Raw genomic sequence first — 12219 nt, 5'->3', positions numbered from 1 at the left:
AATTAAAAATAAATATAAGTTATTCTACTTAATTTAACGTAACTTAATAAATTTTTAATACAATTTACAAATCGTTTCAATTTTTTTTTATTTTATAAATTAAAAAGACGATTGGATGAACACTAACTAAAAACAAAATAAAATTTACAAAGAATAGAAGTCGAATTGTGTTAAAAACAAAGTTGATATAGAATAGAAGTCAACTTTACCTAAATTTGGTACTTTGTTATTTTTATCACCAAATTATACATGGTTTCGCTTATTAATAAAGAGTGTAGATGCTTAGGTTTTTTTAATTTAGTGGGTAAATTATTATGTTTACCAAAGATCTTGCCTTTTCCGTACACATTTACAAATGAACCAATGTGACTCCTTTTCTATACACGTTACAAGATAACATAGGATTTTCTTAATCTGATTCTGTCAATGATATGAATTGTGCAATAAGACTAATTGATTATAGGACTGCTCAGTTATTTACAAAGTAGGTGAGAAAATAGTTAAAGAACAATGTCATAATAAGGGTTCTGCGGTCTGAATTTTAAGCATATGTTCAAAATATTTTTAAGCATACGAAAGTGATGTATATATGTTTAGATTTTAAAAATCTATTTAAAATTTAGGGTTATGCAGCAGAATTCACATGATTATGAGATTCTATTTTAAGGATTGGTTCTGATTTGTGCACGGATTTATATGATTATATATATATGTTAATTACTTTTTGTTCCCTCATTGCAAGTGTTCTTAAGAGTCATTGTTAGTACTCCTTTCCGGAGAAGGCACCATAATGGATGACAAGGAAAATTTAAGAAAAAGTGAAATTTACAACAGGGTATTACCCGAAGAAACCTGATTTAAAATGTAGAAATATACGCTCCTTAAATATTGATTCAAAAACCGAACTTACATGTTATATCATTTAATGATAAGAGTAGATAATAAATATGATAGATTTTGGAAATTGTGAGAAATTAAAGATAAAGTATCATTTTTATTTTTTTATAACCGTACTACCGACGACATTATAAATTGGGATCCTTTTGACGAGGACGTTGAAATAGTAGTTTTCTTACATTTTTCGATTAGAACATAATTAATGAGTTGAACTTCGGACCAATAATATTATAGGCCTACACGAAACGCGACCTTTTTACTAACTTGAAGTTCGGACCAAAAATATTATAGGCCCATACAATACGCCGCCTATTTCCTAGTATAGAGTACTTTACTGACTTGATATCCGAATGCCATGTAGCAAACATAGAAATGAATTGTTATACATAACCATGTAAAAAAATTCCAACGCATGTGCTTCTGAGTTCCTTCGGCTCGAAATCTACTCTCAATTCCACCGTGTGTGCTTCCAAATTTCTACTGTGCACGAAACCGTAGCCTTGCCTCTTCTTTCTACTCCAAGCTCTTGTAAGTGGTATTTTCTGAATTGTATACTTTGTTTTTTCATATCTTACAATTAGATTTCGCGATTCTATTAATTAGCAAACTTTTCAATGATTACTAAGTGAAGAATTATTAATTTGAAATTTTCAGAGCTAGATATATAAAAGAATTTCTGGATTACTCTATTCATGTATGTGTTAATACACCCCCCTTCGAATTCCACTTGTATGTTGGATTGAAGAGCGCATCACTAGAGCTCATCACCGGGGATATATTCCAATTAGAATTAGGATGAAAGTTTTAACAATAAAAGGGTTATATTAATTTGGCCTCGGTCAAAATAGATTTGATTCTAAATCAAGCCATTTAATCTATTAAATTTTTAATACTTTGGGACTTAGTATGTTAATTGTTAATAAATTTAAGTCAAGACATGATTTTCTTTAGAAATATAATCATGTCACAATTATATGTATATATGACTGAATATAGAAAAAGAAGGCAGAGAAAGATAATGAAAACAAGAGTACATTTAACTGTGTGTATTGTCTATTCTACTAAGATAATGAACACAAGAATACAGTGAACTGTGTGTATTGTATATACTACCACTTCTGCTGCATTTTCTGTTGTGCTTTGTTATACAAGAAGGAAGAGTAAGTCTCTTTATATAAAAAAACATAGCTTCTCTTTAAACCTTGCTTTTGTCACTTGGTGGCTCCTCTTGCTACATTAATTATGATGTCACCATTGTGACATGATCTCACTTGTGTCATATCCTAGCTAATATTTAACAAATCATGATATATGAATTTTATTTATTTTGGAAATTTGAATGAAGATAGAGGTGCATTTGCATAATGATTCTTTGTTTTGTTTGAGATTTATAAAATTAGTCAATGATATATTTCTTCACTGAAAAGAATTATTTTATTTGATGCAAGCTGTGCGGTGACAAATTCTCCACTATGGACTTACCAGAAGAATTGATTGCTGAAATTATATCAAGAACTCCTTTGTGGACAATAGTGTCATGCAAAAGAGTGTGCAAAAGATGGTGTAATATAGTTTCAGAACCATTTTTTTCCCGTCTGCATCTCTCTAGATCATCTAAAATGCTTTTACTTCATCAAGGAGACGCCGAGGACGTATATGATGACAATGATGGTGACCTTGCAGTGGTTGAACTAGATGACCAACATCACCAACATGATATTCATCACGAGCCTATGATGAGATTTTCCCCGGGACTTGCCTTGGGAGACTATGTGGGGTTAATTGGATCAGTTAATGGGTTAATATGCTTAGAAGATAGTTATGATGATTCAGCATATGTATGCAATCCAATTACACAAGAGTACATACACCTTCAAGATTCCGAGTACACCAGAGTATCATATTTAAAGGGATATTATGGCTTTGGACTTGTTGAATCGAACCAACAGTACAAGATTGTACGTTTTTATAAGGGTAGATTTCCTTCAACTGAATATGACCTAGGGAGCGAGGTTTATACGCTTGGAACTGGCATGTGGAGAGATCTAGGACATGTCCCCTTCCATCTGAATGAACATGATAGGGGTCACTATGTCAGTGGCCGCCTCCATTGGTTAGCTGGTCAACTAATATGTGCTTTCGATTTGGATAGAGAATTATTTCGTCCAATGGAAGCTCCTCCACGGGCTCCTGGGAATACAGATCATTTTAGCATCTTGGGAGTCCGTAATCATTTTAGGAACTTGGGAGTCCTTAAAGGTTGCTTGTGTATATGTGATATAACACTATACTCTGAACTTTCCATTTGGGTGAAGAGAGATTATGGCGTGGAAGATAGTTGGAGTAAAAAACTCATCATCACTCCTAATCCTCCGTTACATGAAGGTATAAATACCGACATGGTTCGGCTTCTTAAGGTTCTCAAAGATGGCAACATCTTAATGTATTGTGACCAACTTCAATTGTTCACTTATCATCCTCAACATAAAACATTGCAACATCACATTTTCCCAGAGGGTGAGTTTCTCACATTTGGTGCGATGACTTATGTCCCCGGTTTTATCAGTCTAGAGAGGAGTTTCACCTTGGAGGGCGTCAAAAGATGGGAGTCTCCTCAAGTAGAAGAGTGACATATAACCGAGTAGAGCAAAACAGGATCGAAAATAGGGCCGAGTCCGAGCAGTCTCCCGAGTACTAAGGCCGAGTAATCTAAGTTGTTGAACATTGCAATTATTTTACTGCAAAAATACAAGGTTTTTATAACTAGTTCCATTTCAAGAACCCGTTATGTTTTAAGCTTTTCTAGTTGTTTATCTCATATTTGTATGTACTCCTAATTTCAAAATTTAATAATTACTGTAGGCTGCGAGATAACTTTGGCAGTGCTTGACATTTTTATAACATTTACATATCATATAAATGATTTTTATGTTGTATGCTTGTAAATTGCTCTTGGTTGATTCTGTTTTTCATGATTCATAGTATTATTCCCCTTTCATCTTGATGGGTATAGTTTATTTTATTTATTCAGCTTTGGCCTAGCTTTGTTGGGCTTTGGTTTTAGGTCAAATTTGGTGGTCATACTTTAAATTTTTCATTTAGGAAGGCCTTGTTATAACTTCTGTTGTTAGCTAAGTTGCAGTTTGAATTATACAGCTGGTTTTACATTTGTAATCCTATCTTACATTATGTTACTTGTATAAGTTATCCACACGGAAGAACTGTAAGATTTAGAGGCATATTTCTTTTAGAGTGGCTTTTCATTTGTAGATGTTAGTATTTCCCTAAAATTGAGTGTTAAACCAAAGCGAGTTGGGTTAAGAAGTAAGTTTAAAGTCAAATGACAAAAATGCATAAGTTCATTCGGGGTTATGTATGTGAAAGTGAAAGAAAATCACAAAAACCAGTTTAATTAAACCTTAAAACTGTGTCTGATAACATATACTATAAGTGCTCTCGCTGCTCTGTCTGCGCTAGAAGCTCAAAAGTGTTCATCGGATTTAAATGTATCCTGAAAGCTTTAAAGCTGTTTAGGGCTACTCTGGTTTATCTTGATTTTCAACTTGTTTCTCGATATCTTGATTTTAATAGTTAGGAATTATGATGTAGTATGTGTCTATGACAATCTTCATTGCTTAGTTTATGATCCAAAGGCCATTATGGAAGTTTGTGTACTTTCAGTTCGAAGAAAGTTGCTGTTCAATTAACTGCCTATGTTCCTGGAGTTTGTGGGAAACTCTAACAAAGTAGGTGCTGTTGTATATGTGAACTTCTTTGACTCAGCCATTATGATTAAAGAAATGGTCGTTTGAGTATCACATTACAAGTTCGCCCTGTGGGGAATTTATATGCTACAGTGGATTTTTTCCCCTCAAGTAATCATCCTCAAATTAAGACACTGCAAAAACTTGACAATTTCATAAGCCTCGTTGTAGTTTGTAATTGATGCAAATGTTCAAATTCCAAGTTTATCGGGCTCGAGTTTGTATATGGTGGTATACTTTTGGAGGTCACACAGCCTAAACGTGAGGCTGCCTGGGGTGTCACATGGGATTAAAACATAGTTTACTATTTTATCTAAATTATTGTAATCTAAAAAAACACTACAAATTAGCGATATTTTCGTAAATTTGAACCTAACTCCTTTTTTATTATATCATTTTATTGTAAGAAAAAATTTATGAACACGACGATGCTATTTACAACTATGACATACTTGAATTTAGCAAACGAACGGATCTGAGCCGTCCAGATCAAGTTTAGCTTAATTTTCTTTTTTTAGATGAGCTGAATTTAATAAACTAACGGAAAGTGATGTTCAAGATCGGCTCTTTATTATATGAATTCGAGCCGAATTTGAACAAACTCGAGTTGTCCCCTAATATTTCACATGTATTTTTTACTCGGCCGAATTTAAAATATAATTTTTAGTTTTACAAATTGCGTCAAGATCAAATACTAGTTTTTATTTTATAATGATATATATACAAACACTCTACCCATAATTTCTAATCTAAATCATTTATTTTTCAAGTTGTGTTTTAAGAACATAAACAATTTTATTTTAAATTTTTGAGTTCTTAATTTTAGAAATCATACATTACTTATTTTTTTTAAAAAAAAAATTCAATAATATACGGCATTTACACATATAATCGAAATTGAACAAACGTATGATCATATCGTTGTTGAATCCTTCGTTCTTTGATAGGCAACAAAGTAATTTTTTAAAGAGATATGTACATGTTCTAATATTTCAGTTGTTGTTTTGAGCAATCAACCATAGATGCATCATCATAAAACCTTTATCACTTAATCAATATCATGAAATTTCTGCAGAATTGTAATCCCAGACATATGACCAACAAGAAATAAAAACCAAACGGTCACAATTAAGGAGAAACTAAACAAACCCAAATAAATTGGTAACCAAGGAAAAATGGAAACTAAATCAAGAAAAACAAGATTGAGGCTATTTTGAGATGGCTACTCAATAGAGAGCGAAAGAGAGTTTGTACGTTACATTTTAAAATGTCCATGTCGAAATGTTATTATGTTTAGATATTTTGCTTAAGTTTAATTTTTATAAATCACAAGTTATTTAATGATTTTATAAAAATATTAAAAATTGGAGATGAGTTGGTAACAATATTGGATAGTTTCATTATGAAAAAACTAAGTGTTTAATTTAGAAATACAAGCAAATTTTCTAAAATATTTAAAAAAAATTATTAAATTATGAGAAAAATGTAATAATAACAATATTTAAGTGATCAATAATAATTTATTATTTATAATATATATGAACTTTATATGAGTCGAGTTCGAGTCAAGTCTGAGTCGATTACGAGCTAAACAAGCCGAGTCAGAATCCAGCAAACAAAAAGCTCGGCTCAATTATTCATTCGAATTCATTTTCATATTCTTGATCGCTCTCGTTTAGAATACTGAACCGAATCGAGTTTACGTAAACAAGTCAATCCTGAATTTCGTTTACGAACATCTCTTCTCATTTACGGTCCTACTATTAATTGTAATATTCATCTCACTTGATTATTTACTTATTATTTAGTAAGTTAATCAAATATATTAAAAACAATATTTGTCTAGTTTTAATTTGTATTTATACATTAAAATATAGAAATATTTCTAACCGGTCTTGTAAAAATTGGAAATTGGACTTTATCAGTAGCGGGACCGTCAAGTTAGGGCTGTAATTCGGGCCGAGCGAGCCGAGTTTCGAGCAGGGCGTAATTCGAGCCGAGATTAATCGAGTCGAGTCGAGCCGGCTCGTTTAGTTAAACGAGCCTAAACCTCTGTCCGAACTCGACTCGTTTAATTTTATGAGTCGAGTCGAGCCGGCTCGTTTAGCTAAACGAGCCGGTTTTAACGAGTCGGGCGAGCCGGCTCGTTTAATTTTACACTTAGTCGAGCCTAAATCTGTACCCGAACTCGTCTCGTTTAATTTCACGAGTCGAGCCGAGCCGGCTCGAGTAATTAAACGAGCCGGAACCTCTACCCGAGCTCGGCTCGTTTAACTAAATGAGCCGAGTCAAGCCCACTTAAACGAGTTTGAGCCGGGCGAACTCGCGAGCCGCCCGACTTGAATTACAGCCACACGTCTAGTGATTAATCGGCTAATCAGGGATTGATCAAAATGATTAACTGAGTCATTAATTAGAACTAATTTAATATTAGTTTTAGATATAAATATTAATATATGTAATTGTTTATTTATTTTGATTATACATATACAATTTTTATTATTTATATTTATATAAAGAAATTTTAAATATGTCCCACTATTAAAGTAAATATAATTTTTGAGATGTAACTTATGAACTGAGATCAATTTAAGATGAAAAATTAAGAAAGTTTAAATAGTAATTATGTGTTTAAGAGAATAATATATATTTTTTAATTTTTTATCATTTATACTTTTAATTTTTTGATTTATATTTTTTTATATTTTTTACCAATGAGTCTGATTTTTGACCAACTAACCTGATTTTTCACGTATTTACCGGATTCATACTTTTAATTTTTTATTTATATATATATATATTTTTTTTAAAATTTTTTACCAGTGAATCCAATTGTTTACCAATTAACCCAATTTTTAATCGACTGATTTCAATTTTTTTCGATGACTGATTTTTGTAAAACACGATTTTTAACTCGAGTTTCACCTAGTCATTTCATTTTTCACCTAGTCATTTCATTTTTCACCGAAGAGTTATTAATCCCAACTTTTTGAAAGTCGGTCTTAACTTGGGTAAAATAGTATTCTAAAATTCTTTTATTCAATCGATTAATCTCCTACAAAGTATTCGACCGATTCGATTTTTGAAATTTGATTAATCCTTACGAATTTTCCTTTATTGGAGTATATATATTTTATTTTTTAAAATGAAATACTATATTAATTTAAATATGAATATTTATAGAAATTATGATATAATAAATATATATTTGTTAATAAATAACTAATATATTAAATATAATTTAATATTATAATAGATTTGATTTTTACTCCGATTAACAATTTCGATTAATCCTCGACTTTGAACTAATCCCAAATCGGTAGCTAGACCGATCTTCCCCGATCTCCGATTTTTACAACAGAAGGTAAAATGGTTCTTTAATAACTCAAAAGTTATAACACTAATTATTGACGATTTTTCAGAAGATTCTAAGCAATCTGTTTACCAAGTACAATATTAGTTTTATTTTTGTGAAACGAATTGTATCTCTATCTTATGAACCAAATATATGTTCTTTAGATAATTTAATATTAATTAATATAATTTGGAAATTATCTTATAATTAGCCTTTTAATATAGTTTATTTAATATTACTTAATTATCGATAAAAATTAATTTACAAATTAAAAGTAAATATATGTTATTAAACTTAATTTAATATTACTAAATATAATCTAAATACATGTCATAAATTTGTTACTGTTAAAATGTGATTTTTTAATTTAAAGTACATAAACGTTGTGATGGACAGTAACATATACGATCATTAAATCAATAATTTTTTTCGTAGGTAACCCGCAGCCGTTATCCTTCGGGCTTCGGGTGCGCACTGGTTAACCCTACGGGCTCACGCAATAGCGTTGAACCAAGGTAAACCGCATTTAAGCAAGAGGCTCCGACTCATGAGGCATAATCATAAATTCTCCTCCCGGAGTATTATTTATTTTTAAAATAATACTACAAATGATAAAGTTTACACAGAATAGAAGTCAATTCGTGTTAATAGTTTACTTTGTAGTTAGTAGTTTTTCAAAATAAAAGTAAATATATGTTATTTTACTTAATTTATCGTAACTTAATAAATTTTTAATATAATTTATAAATAAATAAAGTTTACAGAAAAATAAGTCGATTCGTGTTAGTAGTTTTTAGTTTTTCTAAAATTAAAAATAAATATAAGTTATTTTACTTAATTTAACATAACTTAATAAATATTTAATATAATTTAAAAATCGTTTAAAAAATATTTTTATTTTATAAATTAAAAAGACGATTGGATGAATACTAACTTAAAACAAAATAAAATTTACAAAGAATAAAAGTCGACTTGTGTTAAAAACAAAGTTGATAGAGAATAAAAGTCAACTTATGTCATGTAAGTACCAAAATTTGGTACTTGAGTACTTTTAGCACCAAATTATGCATAGTTTCGCTTATTAATAAAGAGTATAGATGCTTAGGTTTTTTTTAATATTAGTGGGTAAATTATTATGTTTACGAAAGATCTTGCCCTTTTCATACTCATTTACAAATGAACCAATATGACTCCTTTTTTACACAGTTGCAAGATAACATAGGATTTTCTTAATCTGATTTTGTCAGTGATATGAATCGTGCAATATACGCTCCTTAAATATTGATTCAAAAACCGAACTTACATGTTATATCATTTAATGATAAGAGTAGATAATAAATATGATAGATTTTGGAAATTGTGAGAAATTAAAGATAAAGTATCATTTTTATTTTTTTATAACCGTACTACCGACGACATTATAAATTGGGATCCTTTTGACGAGGACGTTGAAATAGTAGTTTTCTTACATTTTTCGATTAGAACATAATTAATGAGTTGAACTTCGGACCAATAATATTATAGGCCTACACGAAACACGACCTTTTTACTAACTTGAAGTTCGGACCAAAAATATTATAGGCCCATACAATACGCCGCCTATTTCCTAGTATAGAGTACTTTACTGACTTGATATCCGAATGCCATGTAGCAAACATAGAAATGAATTGTTATACATAACCATGTAAAAAAATTCCAACGCATGTGCTTCTGAGTTCCTTCGGCTCGAAATCTACTCTCAATTCCACCGTGTGTGCTTCCAAATTTCTACTGTGCACGAAACCGTAGCCTTGCCTCTTCTTTCTACTCCAAGCTCTTGTAAGTGGTATTTTCTGAATTGTATACTTTGTTTTTTCATATCTTACAATTAGATTTCGCGATTCTATTAATTAGCAAACTTTTCAATGATTACTAAGTGAAGAATTATTAATTTGAAATTTTCAGAGCTAGATATATAAAAGAATTTCTGGATTACTCTATTCATGTATGTGTTAATACACCCCCCTTCGAATTCCACTTGTATGTTGGATTGAAGAGCGCATCACTAGAGCTCATCACCGGGGATATATTCCAATTAGAATTAGGATGAAAGTTTTAACAATAAAAGGGTTATATTAATTTGGCCTCGGTCAAAATAGATTTGATTCTAAATCAAGCCATTTAATCTATTAAATTTTTAATACTTTGGGACTTAGTATGTTAATTGTTAATAAATTTAAGTCAAGACATGATTTTCTTTAGAAATATAATCATGTCACAATTATATGTATATATGACTGAATATAGAAAAAGAAGGCAGAGAAAGATAATGAAAACAAGAGTACATTTAACTGTGTGTATTGTCTATTCTACTAAGATAATGAACACAAGAATACAGTGAACTGTGTGTATTGTATATACTACCACTTCTGCTGCATTTTCTGTTGTGCTTTGTTATACAAGAAGGAAGAGTAAGTCTCTTTATATAAAAAAACATAGCTTCTCTTTAAACCTTGCTTTTGTCACTTGGTGGCTCCTCTTGCTACATTAATTATGATGTCACCATTGTGACATGATCTCACTTGTGTCATATCCTAGCTAATATTTAACAAATCATGATATATGAATTTTATTTATTTTGGAAATTTGAATGAAGATAGAGGTGCATTTGCATAATGATTCTTTGTTTTGTTTGAGATTTATAAAATTAGTCAATGATATATTTCTTCACTGAAAAGAATTATTTTATTTGATGCAAGCTGTGCGGTGACAAATTCTCCACTATGGACTTACCAGAAGAATTGATTGCTGAAATTATATCAAGAACTCCTTTGTGGACAATAGTGTCATGCAAAAGAGTGTGCAAAAGATGGTGTAATATAGTTTCAGAACCATTTTTTTCCCGTCTGCATCTCTCTAGATCATCTAAAATGCTTTTACTTCATCAAGGAGACGCCGAGGACGTATATGATGACAATGATGGTGACCTTGCAGTGGTTGAACTAGATGACCAACATCACCAACATGATATTCATCACGAGCCTATGATGAGATTTTCCCCGGGACTTGCCTTGGGAGACTATGTGGGGTTAATTGGATCAGTTAATGGGTTAATATGCTTAGAAGATAGTTATGATGATTCAGCATATGTATGCAATCCAATTACACAAGAGTACATACACCTTCAAGATTCCGAGTACACCAGAGTATCATATTTAAAGGGATATTATGGCTTTGGACTTGTTGAATCGAACCAACAGTACAAGATTGTACGTTTTTATAAGGGTAGATTTCCTTCAACTGAATATGACCTAGGGAGCGAGGTTTATACGCTTGGAACTGGCATGTGGAGAGATCTAGGACATGTCCCCTTCCATCTGAATGAACATGATAGGGGTCACTATGTCAGTGGCCGCCTCCATTGGTTAGCTGGTCAACTAATATGTGCTTTCGATTTGGATAGAGAATTATTTCGTCCAATGGAAGCTCCTCCACGGGCTCCTGGGAATACAGATCATTTTAGCATCTTGGGAGTCCGTAATCATTTTAGGAACTTGGGAGTCCTTAAAGGTTGCTTGTGTATATGTGATATAACACTATACTCTGAACTTTCCATTTGGGTGAAGAGAGATTATGGCGTGGAAGATAGTTGGAGTAAAAAACTCATCATCACTCCTAATCCTCCGTTACATGAAGGTATAAATACCGACATGGTTCGGCTTCTTAAGGTTCTCAAAGATGGCAACATCTTAATGTATTGTGACCAACTTCAATTGTTCACTTATCATCCTCAACATAAAACATTGCAACATCACATTTTCCCAGAGGGTGAGTTTCTCACATTTGGTGCGATGACTTATGTCCCCGGTTTTATCAGTCTAGAGAGGAGTTTCACCTTGGAGGGCGTCAAAAGATGGGAGTCTCCTCAAGTAGAAGAGTGACATATAACCGAGTAGAGCAAAACAGGATCGAAAATAGGGCCGAGTCCGAGCAGTCTCCCGAGTACTAAGGCCGAGTAATCTAAGTTGTTGAACATTGCAATTATTTTACTGCAAAAATACAAGGTTTTTATAACTAGTTCCATTTCAAGAACCCGTTATGTTTTAAGCTTTTCTAGTTGTTTATCTCATATTTGTATGCACTCCTAATTTCAAAATTTAATAATTACTGTAGGCTGCGAGATAACTTTGGCAGTGCTTGACATTTTTATAACATTTACATATC

The 12219-nt window shown here is 31.6% G+C and overlaps 1 protein-coding gene across 1 annotated transcript; it reads left to right on the top strand.

The window, feature by feature from the left end:
• The first annotated feature begins 10778 nt into the window (after positions 1 to 10778).
• LOC141718231 (F-box protein At3g07870-like) lies at positions 10779 to 11936 on the top strand. The gene has a single exon (XM_074520612.1). The coding sequence runs from the start codon at positions 10779 to 10781 to the stop codon at positions 11934 to 11936; it is 1158 nt and encodes a 385-aa protein (XP_074376713.1).
• The last annotated feature ends 283 nt before the right edge of the window (positions 11937 to 12219 follow it).

Source organism: Apium graveolens, chromosome 4 (genome assembly GCF_009905375.1).
Source record: "Apium graveolens cultivar Ventura chromosome 4, ASM990537v1, whole genome shotgun sequence".
Lineage (NCBI taxonomy): Eukaryota > Viridiplantae > Streptophyta > Magnoliopsida > Apiales > Apiaceae > Apium > Apium graveolens.
Note: the sequence above shows the minus strand (reverse complement) of the source record. Positions and strands in the feature narration are given on the sequence as shown.